The sequence below is a fragment of the Babylonia areolata genome, chromosome 20 (genome assembly GCF_041734735.1).
Source record: "Babylonia areolata isolate BAREFJ2019XMU chromosome 20, ASM4173473v1, whole genome shotgun sequence".
In the NCBI taxonomy this organism is placed as follows: Eukaryota; Metazoa; Mollusca; class Gastropoda; order Neogastropoda; family Buccinidae; genus Babylonia; species Babylonia areolata.
Genome location: NC_134895.1, coordinates 24,466,313 through 24,483,812, shown reverse-complemented (window position 1 = coordinate 24,483,812; position 17,500 = coordinate 24,466,313). Strand labels below are relative to the sequence as shown.

General features: G+C 39.7%; 2 protein-coding genes across 2 annotated transcripts in view; one reads left to right on the top strand and one right to left on the bottom strand.

The window, feature by feature from the left end:
* Nucleotides 1-249, top strand: part of LOC143294865 (selenoprotein P-like) — a 7,915-nt gene extending 7,666 nt beyond the window's left edge. Inside the window, exon 3 of the mRNA XM_076606382.1 lies at nucleotides 1-249. This exon is cut by the window's left edge and continues 405 nt beyond it. The gene's annotated coding sequence lies outside the window, so the exon portion shown is untranslated.
* Nucleotides 250-9,191: 8,942 nt separating this feature from the next.
* The window catches only part of LOC143294565 (selenoprotein P-like), a 9,791-nt gene continuing 1,482 nt past the window's right edge, over nucleotides 9,192-17,500 (bottom strand). The window contains exons 2-5 of the mRNA XM_076605940.1: nucleotides 11,980-12,241; nucleotides 10,821-11,024; nucleotides 10,206-10,255; nucleotides 9,192-9,202 (exon numbers count right to left, since the gene is read on the bottom strand). Of these exons, the coding sequence (XP_076462055.1) occupies nucleotides 9,192-9,202; nucleotides 10,206-10,255; nucleotides 10,821-11,024; nucleotides 11,980-12,241 (527 nt within the window). The remainder of the gene's footprint in view (nucleotides 9,203-10,205; nucleotides 10,256-10,820; nucleotides 11,025-11,979; nucleotides 12,242-17,500) is intronic.

Sequence of the window (17,500 nt, the reverse complement as noted above, 5' to 3'; positions counted from 1 at the left end):
GTTGTATCTCTATCACTTAAAAAAAGTCTTCAAGGACACTACCCATCCATTTTGATTAAAATACTTCCACATTGCCATCTATTACGCACACACGCGCGCGCGCGTGCTCGACAATTATATTTTGATCACCTGCTTGTGCATTCGATAAGAAAACTAATTCACTTGTTTGTAATCTTTGTTGTTTTCTCTTCAGTTTAACGTCTTTCCACTTGAAGTGATATTAGACGCGAAAAAAAACACAAAAAACAACAACAAAAAAACATGGAGGTAGGGGCTGTGAGAGGGGGAGGGGTAAAAGTGTGTGTATGTGTGGAGGGTGAATAGGGAAAGACAACGCTAGGAAAAATGGAAACGTTATAAACGCCAACATCAAACAACTATAACATCTATAACAAATGTCCTATAGGACTATGCAGCAAACCTTCTGCAATAACAAATAACATATTGGAATTGTTAATAACACATTCAAAAGAACTTTTGGTGAAGTCTGGCAAAAAACATTTTAGATTCTGACATTCGAATATTACATGGTTCCTAGAAATATGTTCTCCACATATGCATCTGACATCTTTGCTGAACTTTGTTATAAAAGCGTTCAGTTTTATCCTGTTTGATAATGTCTTAATCTGCCTTAATCTTATTGAATTATTGTATGTATTTGACTGATTGATAGTTCCCGGTTGTTGAACATTAATTACACTATGGTTAAAAGCTTTGCCGTTTTCCTGGTATAATTCTCTGACTTTGTTCCACGATGTTTTTCTAGTATTCGATAACCCTCTTGTACAGACAGAGGCACATAAAGTTCTATAGTTCCCTGTTCGTTCTTTGCACCTTTTCTTGCAGCCCTGTCAGCCGATTCATTGTAGAGAATACCAAGATGTGAAGGAACCCAGAAAAACGTAATATGTGTTCCTTTCAAGCTTAAAAGATGTAAAATGTGGCTTATTTCTAGTATGATTTTAGATTTGTTCTTACAATTTGGTGAGTTTAAAACACATAATACAGATTTGGAATCAACGCAAAACAAGCCTTGTAGAAAGCAAATTGGAAGATCAAGAATATGATTTAGAGCCATAAGAACAGCAATAAGTTCAGCAGTGAATATTGAACGATTTTTACCAATATAGTATGATCTTTCCGTTTTCAGTTTTGGTATAAAGAAAGCTGAACCTGCTTGGCCATTGTCTAATAGTGAGCCATCTGTGTAGATCTGTAAATGATCACAGTATCTATTTTGAAGGTGTACTCGGACTTCCGTTTCGATTATATTCGGATTTTCATTCTTTTTAATGTCAGTATGAATAACATCAAAATGTGCTTTATTCATCTCCCAGATGGGGTATGGACTTACGGTCTTCTGTGTGTCTGCGTCATCTGAATTAATTTAAGATTTTTCGAACAGGTTTGACACAAACGTGCTAATGGGTGTTAAATAAGATATGTTTTTAGCTCTTTTGGGGAAGTTGTTTTCGGATGTAATTTTTACTTCCTCTGATGTATAATTTTCAGTTGTTGAGCTTCTCAGTACGTATTTAGCACATGCGAGATTTCGGTATTCATCTAAAGGTAGTACTCCTATTTCTTTGTATGTTCCGAGGGTCGATGCATGGAAAGGTACGCCAAGGGCAAGTCTATATGCTTTACAGTCTATGCTTTGAAGTTTCTTTAGCAAATATTTGGGAGCATTGAAAAAGACTTCTTGTCCATAGGATAGTTTGGATCGAATAAGTGATGATGATAAATGTTTCAAAATCGTTGTATCTTGTCCCCAGTATTGTTTACTCACAATTTTGATAAGTTTAAAGATTTTCTTGCTTTTATTATTATATATTCAATATGGCTATTCCAAGTTAGTTTTGAAGTAAGTATCAATCCTAAAAACTTAACAGTATCTTTATACTGAATTGTCTCATTTTCAATCTTAAATGTTGGTAACTCTTCTGGGTTTGTACCATTGTTAAAAAGCATAATGTGTGTTTTTTCTGATGATAATGTAAGACCATTATCAGCAATATATCTATTTAATCTATCTATTTCTCTTTGGTATATTTTCTTGATATAGTTTAAAGCCCTTTTGGATGTATTCCGTTTCATAGTTACATTCATCCACATACATATATCATCTGCGTATTGCACTAGGATCACATCATTTGATAAGTGTTTGGGTAAGTCGTTCAACAAGATATTAAATAGAACAGGGGCAATAACAGAACCTTGGGGTAATCCCATGTGAAGAGTTTTAGGATTTGAGTACGTATTCCCGACCCGTACCTGTATACTTCTTTCACTCAGGAAATCTTTGATATAATCATAGAGATGTCCTGAAAAGCCAACAGATTTCAGTTTAAAGAGTAAATTTGCATGCCAAACTTGATCATAGGCTTTCTTCACATCAAAAAAAAGTTGCAAGAACGTTTTTCCTTCTAGCGAATTGTTGTTTTACATGTGTTGTAAGTTTTACCAAATTATCAATTGCAGATCTTACTCTCTGAAAGCCCGCTTGGTTAATTGGGATAATCTTATTTTTATGACAATAGTACATCAGCCTTCTCAAAATTATTCTTTCCATTAGTTTACCAGTATGTGATGTTAGTGCAATTGGCCTGTAGCTGCTTTTATCTGTTTTGCATTTTCCTTGTTTATGAACTGGTATCACAATAGACTGTTTCCATTTTGCTGGCATTAAACCATCAATCCAGCACTTTTGAAAAATCTCAAACAATAAAACAGCAAAATTTTCTGGTAAATGTCTCAGCATCTCATTTGAGACTGCATCAAGTCCTACAGATGTTTTCTTTTTAGGGAGGGATACTAATGCTTCTTTAACCTCGTTGAGTGTGAGTGGAGCATTGACGTACTGACTGTTATCAGGACTTGGATCTGTATAATCACTTTTACTCTCTTCTTCGGTTCTGTGTTTTCTGTTTTTAAGTGAGAGACCTTCCAATCGCATAGACTCCGAGAACATTTCTACAAATGTTTCTGCCTTCTCTACATTGGACGGAAAATCTTTGTCTTTTATCTTAATAGGACAAGATGGCAAATTTATACTTTCTTTCATTTCATTAAATTTTTTCCATACCTTTTTAGTATCTTTATGATCAGAAATCTCCCTATTACAGAAGGAAGACCAATATTGTCTTTTTGCCTGTGCAATGACCATGTTGCTATGATGATTTGCCTTTTTCTTTTCAATAAGATTCTCTGGTGATTTGTTGTTCAGATAAGTTATAAATTTAGATTTGTTTTTATTATCTACTGCTGCTTCACAGGCTGGTGTTCACTAAATATTTCCTGAATGCTTGCTTGATTTAAGTGAATTGTATTTTCGGACTGATATGTCGGCAGCTTGTAAAATGGTGTCAGTAAAGAATGAATATAATGTATCCATATCCGCGGTGTTTATGAACTCTGTGTTATAGCTAGCAAGCATACTTTCGAATTTCTCCCAGTTAGCATCTTTATAGTTATATCTTGGAACTTTGTCTTTGAAATTCTGAAGGTCTTTGAGTTTCATTAAAAGTCATGATGATCGGTAAGTGATCACTTCCCAATGTATCTTTATATGTCGTCCATTTACATTCTGGATACAACGTATGAGATATGAAAGACAGATCTATAGCAGATGCCTTGTGAGTGACAATATCAGGGATTCTGGTAACGCTGCCATCATTTAAAAGGCTCAATGAGGAATAATAATAATAATAATGGATACTTATATAGCACACTATCCAGAAATCTGCTCTAGGTGCTTTACAAAAACGCTTTTGTTAACATAATACATCATATCTATGTTACATACACACACCAAAATGTGACTACACACACACACGCACACACACACACACACACACACACACACACACACACACACACGCTGCATACATACATTTTAACATACATGTGTCTCTAACAGCTATTCTAACACATACGCACACATAGGCAGGCACAAACTTACATAAACACACGCACACACAATACACATTCATATACATGCATGTAGTTATGTACACATACATATGTATACACACATAGTCAAGCACAGCTAACGCAAAGCAATCAACAATATTTTCTAGAAAGCGGTTACAAGTAACTGATACACAATCTTTGTCCAAAAAAGGAGAATGGGCGTTAAAATCTCCCCCAATCAACCATTTTTCATTATCCGGAATATTGTGTAACCATTCCGTATTTACTTCGTTAGGGCCTCTATGCATACTATGTTATCCCTGAAGACTGTAAGCTTTTAACTTTAACCCTTTAAGTATCGACTTCTATATCACCAAGGCCTAGCTGATGACAGCTTATGAAATTAAACGAAGAGCATAGCCTGTAAGTTTTCCAAAATCTAAATAGATATCCATTTAACAGCAGCATCATAAACAAAGTCCTACGTTCTGTGTCCTCACCCAGTCTCACTCTGCGTCTAAGCATTTGTTGTCAATGGAGGGGGTTGTTATTTTGCACATATCGAACCGGAACAGACCCCAATGACCACGACGGACATGACTCAGCTGCACTGCAAGGTCTTTTTTGGCGTGCGGCATCACAGAAACCTAACTTTCGTTGCTTCGTTTGGACATCCAGTTTTCTGACTTGTGAAAGGCCAGTCTGGTTGTGATTTTGACGGGGGATTTAGGATGGGTTGCCTGAGAGTGCTGCCAAACTGTCTACATCTTCACGAAGAACGATTTCACGCTGCAATGTTACGACCTGCCAGATACTGTTGTGACAAGAGATCTTTCTGACCATGACTTTATAGATCAACATCATTTGATTAAAGACAATGAAGAGCTTTTTTGTTGCTTAGGAAAAAAGATTAAGGCGAGGACAAGAGAAATACGGAAAAGGGAATCAATGCTGTTACTCTTCATAAAACAAAGACACAAGATTCGAAATATTGCTGTTTGCCTCTTCTTTTGAGAGCTTCCTTGCTTGATATTTCTGATATTTCTCGCTTCTTCGTCCTACTCATTATCCAAAAGCACTGCAAACATACCGAGGTCACAGTTCATTTGCTGTGTCCGTCTGTTGGTTCTGTCCGAGATATACCTTTGGAAAAGAAAAGCTTTATTCAAACAATCCCCAACAGATAATTAACGCACAACAGGCGATGCTTATGACTGAACGCACAAGAAGCTGAGCTTTTAATCGTGCTCTAAAATGGCACTTACCAATAAACTGACTGCAGTGCTTAAGAAAGAACATTAACTGGAATGGAATACAGAAGGAACGATTATGTCGGAGTGAAACAAGTTTGAGGCAAAACAACAACAACAACACACACACCAAAAAACAAACAAAGAAAGAAAAGAAAAAAACCACAAAAAACCCCACACACACACTATGCACTGCGAATTTCAGGTTGCTGAACATAATTAGAGGAAACCTGACACATACGCCACCAGGTCAGTATTGGTGATTACGTGAATACAGTGCTTACATGTGTGTGTGTGTGTGTGTGTGTGTGTGTGTGTGTGTGTGTGTGTGTGTGTGTGATAACCATTGCAATATACAAGCATAGACACATGTACAAGCATACACAAAAATGCACACGCAAGATGCATGCACACATATATCAGTCGATAAAAATGTCGAGAAATACTATGATAAAGTTTCTTGCCTAACCACATCTTTGTTTTCCAGATACCGTTGACTGAAGGAAAAAAGAGGCGAGAAGAGCCCTACAAAATGTGTTCAGAAAGGTTCAAGTAAATGTTCATAAACAATGTTATACGACTAAATTATTTGTGAAGTGTTTGGCTTTACATCTTCAATATCAATTCTCATCAAATTGAATAGGACATGTTTCACACTTGGGCATACCAAAAAGAAAAGCACGTGCACGTAAATACTATGTATGCAGAAAAACAAACACAAGCACATTGACATACGTGCATACATTACCCCCCACCCCAACCACACACACACACACACACACACACACACACACACGAACAAACAAACAGATAGAGGTAGAGGTAGAGACAGAGACAGAGACACAGAGAGTGAGAGAGAGAGAGAGAGAGAGAGAAGAGAGAGAGAGAGAGAGAGAGAGAGAGAGAGAGAGAGAGAGAGAGAGGGTAGAATAAAAGCTAAAAGCAATACGTCAAAAATGATTTGTTCTAATCTAAAAACAGACGGTCCATCAGCGTTGCCCAGTCAGTCAAAATTCATGCTGGAACTTGGAAAACAAACGAAAGAAAAATTCCACAACCCAATTAGATTAATGTTTTGTTGAGTTATAGATTCCAGACTTACCTCAAATGTCCTTTCTTTTCTTCTCACGCCTTGTTGTACAAGAATAAGAGCGGTACCACGTCGACCTTCTGCTGTGTCCTTAACCCGTTTGTTGTAAAAAATGAATATCGCAGCAATGTTGTTGGCACACCACATAAAGTCTGTAAGAAGCACATGAAATCGTTAGCCAATTATGATAATACCGCAGTGGCCAGAAAGGTAGATTGTTTTGATGAGATGATAAGATAAGATATTATTCAGATAATATTGGGCCAGAATGCCTGTGTCTGATCTTTTGATCACTTAACTTCTTTCATCCTGACCAACAAAATCCTTTGATCATGATCTTATTGTACACACAATGGTGAGTTAGAAGAGGGGGGGTGGGGGAAGGGGCAGCGAGAGCAGTTCCAACAGGAGACTGATATTTGAACTGTAAGCAGAATGCTCCAAAGCAGCGTTCAGTCTGTTCTTAACTTTCATCCTGACCAACAGAATCTCTTTTCATCATGATGTTATTGTACACATAATGGTGGGTTAGAGGAGGGGGGCGGAGGAGGGGGGGGGGCGGGGGGCGGAGCAGCGAGAGCAGTTCCAACAGGAGACTGTAAGCAGAATGCTCTAAAGCAGCGTCCAGTCTGTTCTGGAAACTGCCCATGTTGGTGCTTTCATAATGGCGCTGGCCGGTGAATTCCAGGAATCAGCAACTCTCTGGACGAGGAAGCTCTGTCTGAGGTTTGTTTTGCAATCCTGCAAAAGAAAGCGAGGTAAATCGACAATAATAATATTGCCACAAAAAGATTCATTGCCCCCAGAAGAATCCTTTAGGCTGGTTCAAACGATTTATGTAACGTTTAGTTAGCAAGATGAAGTATGAACTAAAGAAGTGAAGTATAAATTATAGTCCAAGAACATAGAAATTTCCAGAAAATTATTTCAATGTGCCATATAGAAACGAAAAATACGTAATACTTCCAGGACCCAATGTGCCATGTAAAAACCGGAAATATGTAATACTTCCAATACATTCAACACTGTAAAAACAAGTGTTGAATTTTGTTTTTTGAGAGTCAGTGGATTCCCATTTCAGTAGAATGAAGGGTGACGTTTTCATTTGAGAGCTTTTGTCTGAGTGTGATTCAAAGAAGGACAAGAGCCAGCCCTTGTTTTCACTGCAGTTAGAGTTCTACTTCCACTGGTGTCTTCAAAGTACAGGAGTGTATTTAAAATGTAATGATCATACGCCTATGGCAGTGTTCTATGGCAGAATAGTGCGAGCGTAAAACGATAAAACCTTTGATAGATCACGCTGACGCCTCGAAAAGGGCAGTGTCATCTGAACGTGCTGTAATAGGTGACGAGTGTGTTCTAAAATTAAATGAAATTTACCTACAAGCTGTTGTGTTTTCGGAGTTTATTGATATCCACGCGCGCGCGAATGGAGAGAATGGATTGTTATAGACCGCCAGACCGATTTTGATACACGTGATTTAGACTAAGTTACCTGTTTTAATGTTTCTTAATATTTTTTTTATACATATGAACAGAATAACAAAACAAGAACAACATAATCCAAATACAGCAGAATGTATCTCATGAAACGTCATGTAGCTTACACAGAAAATCATCAATGCTGTCAAAGAGACATCAGTAAATTTATTGACATTCACACACACACACACACACACACACACACACACAGAGACACACACACACACACACACACATATATATATATATATATATATATATATATATGGGGGGGAGAGATAGAGAGAGACAGAGACAGAGAGAGAGAGTGAGAGAGACAAACACACACACACACACACACACACACACACACACACACACACACACACACACACACACACACAGAGAGAGAGAGAGAGAGAGATGTACACCTCAGTGCTAAGCAATGGAAATGAGTAAATCACGTAATACTTTAAGATGACGAATAAAGTTAATTCAACTTCTGCCAGTAATGTTTGTTTTCTTCTAACACTTAAACATCGACAGATTTATCATTCATGATTTGAGTTGACACCATTTAAAGTAACTCAGTCAATTGCTTGGTTTGGAAATACCGTACGTATGTGCGTATGTGCATCTGTCTGAATCATGTAGACTGGAAGAAAGCTTCTGTGCCGTTACCACCATGTTGAGATTAAAGTTGTTGACTGGTTTCGTTCAAGTCTCGTTGATTTAATTTATGTACCAGGTTGTCTTGTGCTTCGACTGTCAGTCCTTTGGCTGATTAAATCCGACATGCACTGACATCGTGTGTGGCTCTAAAACGTTTTTCATTTTTTCTTTGGTATTCAGTTAATAAGGTTTATTTACATATACATTTAGTTTTCACGATCCACCAAGCAAGGCTGATTTTCACTCTGCGCTCATTTTGTCTTAGTTGGTGTTTTAATCAACTCTGTTTTTTTTGTGTTTGGTAGAGTTTTCCCTCTTCTTTCTAATGACCTGGACAATGACATGGTATCTTTTTCAACGATTTGTAGCTATGGATCACCGAATTACTTGTGAATGTCACTTTCTTCTCCGTATCATCGTTAAAATGCTGACCGTTGTGAGTGACCTCTTTGCACGGCCTGCCAGTGTGGGAGTGTGTTCTTGTCACTTTCTGTGCACTCTTCCAATGCACATGCACAATAAAATAAATTGGCAGTTTTTGTCACATGTATTTGAGCTGACAATGGAAACTTTCAATTGGGTTCATTCTTTATATTTGTGCGCGTGATTACATTTTACATTTGGAGTTAAAATGACTGATTGGGTTCTTTCTTTCTCTATATGTGTGGTTGTCTTGATGGCCAAAAATGAATAAATTGATTCACTGTCTGTGTGTTTGTATATTTATGCTTGTACTGGCAGTAAAAATAATGAATTAATTCGTTATGTTTGTGTGTAACCATCGGAGAGAAGCACGTGTAATGTTTTCACATGCCCTCTGAAAACACATCATGCAAGAAATACATTCCTTAACATTCTAAACATTTCAAAGTGTCCAACTCATGTTTTAATGGCACAGAAATCTGACAGTTTGTATTATTCACCCAGGTATCTACAAAAGCCATCTCACGACTTTTACAAATCGGCGATCATGCATGAAGTTTTACACAGACATGTAGTTATCTCAGCAGCGAAATATACCCGAAGAAATGTCGAATGCGCAACACCATTTTTATATTGACGTCAAACAGCGTACACGTGAATGAATTGCTCCTGTGACATTCTCGATTTTTTCTGCACTTTTAATGATAGGAAATGGAATGAAACGAAAAATGAAATGGGCTATACCAATTAAGTAAGTACTATCAGATTTGCTGAGACAAAGGCGAACAGCGTCAAGTTTGTATTGTTTAGTGCGTCCAATCACTTTACATACAGGTGAATAAAAGGGACAGAGAAATATTCCTTGAAGTTCTTGACCTTTGTCAAACCAAGAATAACATTGTGTTGTTGTGAAGCAGCACAGAGAGTTGTACACTATTATCTGATTCAGAAATTCGCTATTACCTTCACATACCCCATTAAATTTCCGTGCTCAAGACTTTTTTTTAAAGTGATAAAGATATAACGACCACACTTTGAAGCGACAAAATACAAAATAAAAAGAATATAAAGATACATAAGTGATGACTTAAAAACAAAAGTACTATGAAACAAGAGAAGAAAGACAGCAGTTCTCATTTCCACGTGTACACTTGTATCGCTTTGTGCAAATCTTCACACTTTCTGGGACAACCATTTCAACAGATGATGTGGTGGATGTAAGAACGACAATCTCCAAATCCAGCTCTCTGGAATGCTTGTGATCCACCTTAAAGAGAACATCCGCCCAGCTAGCGATTTTCCCAACATCCTGTCACGTCAGTCTGATCCTGTCTGGTTTAGGTTGCAGTTGCCACAAACATTTAGTCCAAATATCTTTACCACATCATGCAACGCACCCATGTAGCCAAGAAAACTAACGGGGATGCGACTGGTTTCCCGTCCACACCTGCACACGTAAACAGTTTGTTCGTCCAAGACCCGCAAATAAAATCATGAATGATTCACGAATATATATATATATATATATATATATATATATATATATATATATATATTCACGTTCATATTGTTTCTTTTCTTTTTCGTTTTTTAGTGTACATATATGCACACATCGTTAGTTCATGTCTATATTAAGCGTCAGTATAGAGGCAAAATTTCGGTTTGAAATCCAAGAACCCCGCATGCCCCCGAGACTGTGTGTGTGTGTGTGTGTGTGTGTGTGTGTGTGTGTGTGTACAATCACGGTTAATGGCCACTGGGCAATGCGCACTACCGGTGATGGACAAGGGTAGGGAATGGGCAATGTCTGTCAGAAACACGTGGTCCTTTATGGCATGAAACTGAAAGTTTGTCAGTTGACTTTGTTTGCTGACTGCCGGTAATGCGCAAGCCATTTTGCCTGTGCCAGCAAAGCACAAATCATTCATTGAGCAAGACAAGTATACACATATAATTTGCACAGAGACGTACATGTGCGCTCAGTTTCGCGTTTGTGAAATTCTGCCATAGACCTGTCAATAAGAAAGGCGTTGCCTTCATTCCCTTGAAACACCTGTCTCCAGATCGTCCTGTTGTCATCATCATGGTAGACGGGGAAGGACACTATGTTCTCAAAGACTCCATCCTCTCCAGGCGCCGGTCTGGGTCCTCCGTCCACGATCTTCATGTACACGTCTATGCCCTGGGTCTGAAATTCTCCAAGCAGGCGTTCCATTCTGACACACGACACAATGATACTATCATTTTGATCGGGTAATGTAGATAACTAACTACACATTAAGTTTTCACAGATAGAATAATATTGCTACTCAAACGGGTAATGCGGATTATTGTATGGATATGAATACAAACTGTCGACATTAACCAGCCGCCTTGGCGAAATGGTTAACGTCGATGACTGACGGCTGGGTGGACGCGGGTTCGAATCCCAGCGGAGATGGGTTTTTCGGCTCGCGACCGGCTCCTATCCAGAGTTGAGTGTGCTGTGTGCTTAAATGGGAAGACTGTCACCACACGATCGAGTGTCATCCATTTCACGGATGCCTGTTTGGGTGTGTTGCTCTGATTTCCTGCCCATCACCACAAGTATCTGTATCTCTCGGGCCTGTTTGACGCTGGGATGTCATTGTGACAGGAAGTGTAGAGTAATAGTAATGATAATAATAATGATGATGATAATAATAATGATGATGATAATAACAATGATGAATATTTGGACGCCCTATCTCTGGACAGCCCAGAGTGTTTACCAATACGATTACACATACATACATTGATGCGGATACATTTTATACACATCGCCACAAACACCAGGTATTCATACTGATACAGCCCCATTCCTCTCTCCACCCACCGCCAATCACAGAAAGACACACAGGGCGGATGTTACCAGGATCTTTGTCGCGTCAACATATCTGCACACACACACACACACACACACGCACACACACACATATATATATATATATATATATATATATATATATATAGATATATCTCCTAATTATACCTTACTTTCCCTGCGAGCACGGAAACATTTCCAAATAGAAACATTCAGCTTAATGTGTCCGGTGAACACTGTCAGCTCAGCACTTCCCGTGACCACCACACGCATCGTGCCTTGATGCCAAGAAGAGGAACACAACCACCGCGTCATTTAATCATTTTTACCTGCGGGCATGGCGAATGGAGCAGGAACTGTCGCTGGACAACAAGGCCACAATTGTCGGGTGACCTCTGGCCAGTGACATGCGGTCCACGTTGTTCACCCTGAAGCCAGGAATTCTATGGCAACGGCCAGGATGTGCAAAGCCTGATGGAGAACCAGTCTCAGACGCCGTGGCCATCAGCAAGTGAGCAGCCAGCATCAGGACCAGGGTCCGTGGTGTCTTCACTGTAGGGAGGAGATCCATGGTCTGGTGTTGGGCAGTGCCTGCATGGTCCATGGAGGGAACACATCTTTACACAGTGTCAGGTTAAATGATTTCACCAGTCTTACCTGGGAGATGATTACTTGACAGGGAAAACATTCTCTCTGTCTGTCTCTCTGTTTGTTTGTCCCCCTTACACACACACACACACACACACACACACACACACACACACACACACACACACACACACACGCACGCACGCACGCACGCACACGGTGAGAACAAATATAGATACAATCAGATGAGATTTTACGAACGTCGAACGAGAATCATCGATATCACAATAAAGTCACAATAAAGAAACAAAAGGGAGGATGGTGATAGTAAGTGAGGGGATGGAAGGAGTGAGAGAGAGTGAGAGAGAGAGAGAGAGAGTGAGAGCGAGAGAGAGAGAGTGAGAAAGAGAGACAGACAGACAGAGAACAGACAGACAGATGGATGAAGAGAGTCAGAGACAGACTAACACTGAGACAGAGGGCCTATGTTGTAAACAGAAACACAGTAATATGAACATGCCCACACTGCAATCTTCAAAAGCATATATTTTCAAAGGAAAAATATATGATAGACATGTGAAACAAATCAACACAGACAAACCATAACGACAACAACAAAAGACAACAATTGCAGACTGAACAAAGCGTAGCTTTGTGATTTAATTGGATGATATGGACATCACAGATTCACCACATCACATGAAAGTATAAAGTGAAAAATATGTACACTGTGTGAAATTATTTTTCTTTTTTCTTTTTTTCTTTTTTTTCCCGAGAGGGACATTATACATTTAATTACACATACATTACGAAACGTAAAGTGGTAATACATCAAAATGTATGTGTTTTATGTGGTACGCCTAGAGGTAAGGCGTCCGCCTAGGAAACGAGAGAATCTGAGCGCGCTGGTTCGAATCACGGCTCAGCCGCCGATATTTTCTCCCCCTCCACTAGACCTTGAGTGGTGGTCTGGACGCTAGGCATTCGGATGAGACGATAAACCGAGGTCCCGTGTGCAACATGCACTTAGCGCACGTAAAAGAACCCACGGCAACAAAAAGGGTTGTTCCTGGCAAAATTCTGTAGAAAAATCCACTTCGATAGGAAAAACAAAAAAATAAAACTGCGCGCAGGAAAAAATACAATAAAAATGGGTGGCTCTGTAGTATAGCGACGCGCTCTCCCTGGGAAGAGTAGCCCGAATTTCACACAGCGAAATCTGTTGTGATAAAAAGAAATACAAAATACAAACAAACAAAATGCAAATAACAAGACTGATCTTTCACATTTAGCTTTACAAAACAAGGCACCAGATATATAAACGTCAAAGTGCATTCGAAAAGAAAATCAAGAACACACATTTCTTACAAAAAAGCTGTTCTTCTACCCTTCACTGGCACACTTTGCATGTCAGTCACTATTTGTTAGGGTGGATGGGGTGCAGGGAAAGATAATATCTTCTTGTATGCTATTTAAAGTATAAACTAATAAGAATATTTCGCATATTTGATGCAAGAGGGAAAAGTTCGGATGCTGAACCTTATAATAATGTGAATGAACCAGCTGGAGAGGAAACGAGAGATGGAAAGAGAAGAGACACACAGAGAGAGAGAGAGAGAGAGAGAGAGAGAGAGAGAGAGAGAGAGAGAGAGAGAAGGGGCGGTCAAACTGTCAAATCACCTCTCGCATTAATATGCCTTGCAATCTCTGCAAAGAAAACTATGCCAAAAACATTCCAGATGATAGTCCTATAAATAGGAACATCACGAAATAAAGTAGAGAGAGATGGTTGTTACATGTACCATTTTCCACTTCTGAAATAGGAAATTATTCAAGCAGTGGTCTGTGGGGAAGCCATTTTTGGTCAAAAAGCATTCTGCTTTTCATCACATTAGAACAGCATTCCACATGATATCTGTTTTTTTTAGCATTCTAGGGAAGGCAGCTATATGAGGTTTACTGTTGTTCCATCTACACTTATAAACATGGAATTTTGCAAACAACAGTATCAAATCAAGAATTTTATCCGTTACAAATCCATCTTTAACCCCAGTCAAAGACACATAGACACAAACCTTGCACAGAAAGAACCACGAATCATAGATGGAAATGTAAGAGAAAGTATTTGTGCACATATACTGCAATGAATCGAATATGAAATGGATACGAATTGATCTGAATGGATACTACACATAATCACAAAATCCGTCGACATTCAAAAGTTACGTATCATGTTTTTCACCGAGACATTTAACCATTTCGTTCACTTAATGACTTTTACAATCTCATTATGAGTTTACTCCAGTTGAATTGGGAAATGTTTTCTCTGGAATGAAAGCAAGTAACTGTTAATACCCAACTCAGTTACGTTGAGATAGCATCTGAAAAGCCATATTCAACAATGCCATGGCCATTGGGTGGAACTGGTCATTTTGTGGTCTGGTTTGACCGACAGTCCGATTGAAGGGGTCGTGTTGATTCCCATCTGACACATTAAACATGCTGTTTGGGTGTGTTGGGGTGGGATGGCATGTCATAATTGCCATGTTGAGTAGGGGGGATGTGTTATGTATTGTATGGAGCAAGCATCAAATCACCATTGTCGTTGCCCGTGTTATATGAAGAAGTTGGGTAATGATTAACAGGAAAACGAGTGGGCATGCCTTCTTTCATCAATGGTATCTAGGACAGGAGCAGGATGGGGTGGGGGCTGATGATAGGCTGGTTCCATAAATTGTGAGCGGTGTCTGGGAAGTGAAGGGAAATGGAAGGACGAGGTAGGTGGAGGGCATTCATCATGAATAATGGACTGAGTTGAACGCAGACGGGGGCCTGCTCTGCTCATCAAGGAATGGGGATGCCGATTGCCATCGCCCTGTACAGGTTGCGCATTTCTCAGTCATTGAATACGGCTGGGGTAGAAATTATCATCAGGATTGTTTGTTTCACGTCTACCTCTGTGATAATTATCTGTCCAGCAGTGGAAGGCCTGCTTTAAATGAACTGCAAGTTTTGCTGTCCCCTGTGTACTTGGGTGGGCTAACGTTTGGTACAGGGCCAGTCGTGGAGCACCTGTAGTGGCAGTGAATGTGTCATGGTTGTCAATGAAGGTGACACCATGGTCCTTGCAAACGGAACTAAGTTTTTTGTTGGATGGAAATATTGCATTGTTTCGATTGTGGCGGCCCCTGGCTGGTATGATGGAACTGGCTACAACAGTGAATTATGGGAAAACATTTCAATAGACAGTGAAAAGCTCTGTCCATGACTCTTTGGGACTGGATAAGAAAGACAGCTGTTAACGCACATGTGAAAGGCTACAGTCTTCACTGAACAGCTAACAGCGAGGCTGCGTAAACAGTTTGTCATGTGATTTACCGTCAGCCCCAGACTAGTTTTGTAAACCCGTTCCTCACGTGGGGCCAGCCTTCTTGGGCCGATATACCTCAAAACAGAATCCCCGACATGGACAACAGTGGATTTCATCTGGAAAGGTGATGGTAGAGGGAGGTATGACAGGGTCTGTTGTGCTGGTCTGGTGAGTGGTCTTTTCAGGAGAGTCAACATTCTGATTTGAGTAGTCTTTTAACGTGACTCTCACCTTGTGTGATTGGTCTGTAAGGTTCGTCAGGTCTCTGTCACTTTCGTCCGAATGACTGTCCAGTAGTACTTGAAAGGAGGTGATGGTTGGTACTGTGTAGATAACGTCACTGGAATTGGGAGGTGATGACAAACCTGGGGCAGAAAGATTTCTATTGTTCACCCTTTCAGCAAAGGCGGTTTCCTGTGTCTGACGTTTGGCGTACGTTTGATATTTCTTCATGAGGTTTATCATTTGAGCGCAGATAAAAGAGTCTGTATTATTACTGATGTAGGCACGCATTTCTTTTTTTAAAGCACATTTCTCATCTTTAATAAGGGAAGTCAGTTCGGTCACAGATTCATACTGTATTTCAGATATTGAATCAATGGCAGATTCCAAATATTGTAATTCTTCTCTGGCGAGGGGCGGTTGGGTACGTAATTTAGCAGACCGTTTTTCTGGGAATTTTGGTATGAAACACAGTGTGCGTTTGCGACATTTTTTTTCATAGTGTCTCTTGTCAGCTGATGGACGGTTGCATGGAGTGATTTCGTTTCGTTCAGTCTCTGGAAGGCCGTTGTCTGGGGAGTGTGATGGAACAACAGGAGTAGGGGAAAGAAGAACAACACTCTGTTCTGTACCCCCGCTGCACTGGAGAATGCTGGGCTCAGGGTGGGTAGGGAACGATGCCTGACAAACAGAGAGGGACGGCAGTGTCATTTCACTGGGATGACTCAGAGACAAGGGTGCCGGAAAGGTTTCGATGAACGTCACAGGGGTCTGCAGAAAGAAAGTTCCCAACAGCATCACGTCTTTGTTGGACAAAAATGTCTTTACGGAATTTTTCAGTGTTTCGCATTCTTCAATGTTTCAGGTTATACAGTCCGTGCCTTGGCATAGTAATGTAGCACGTGACTGTAGTTTGAAATAAAGACTTAAGGTGGCACATTTTGTAGTTCGCAGAACAGACGATTTACAGTTTCACTTAGATTACCTGGAGGCGGATAGTCAGTCAATAAGCAGGGGAATTGAAGTTACGGTTTCATCACTCTGGTCGAAATCAGAAATATGAACTTTGATATCCGTGTCTCCAATGGCCGAACAGCGGTAGATCAGACTGTTCCTACACACGCAGAGTTCTTCCAGACTACAGAAGAAACGTTTCTGGATTGCATCAAGGGTGAGTATAATTTTTTGGTCGTGACGGTCAGCCATAATTAGATAAAATAACAAAAAGATACACACAGTACACAAGATGACATTCTACAAGACTGTGTTAGACAAGGTATGCCGCGGTGCTCACCTGCTCTACATTATTCCATGACTTGTACAAGTGGAAACCAACTGTATCACCCACCTTACTGTCAGCACATCAATCTTGAACACAATGACGACTTGAAAACTTAACACTTCAATAGTATTTTTGAATGGAATTTGAGTCCACAGAAGTCATCCTTTGTGTGTACATAATTATGTATTCAAGATGAACACAGCTGTGAGTAACAACATGTATGCATCATATATTTTTCAATCAAAAAGAGAAGAAGAAACATTTAACATAGTTTCCTATTCTATATTTTTATTAATACAAACGCTGAAATTTTAAATCAAACACATGCCACCAGCGCTAAGCAAGAACGAAAAGCGCGCGCGCGCGCGCGCGAGAGAGAGAGAGAGAG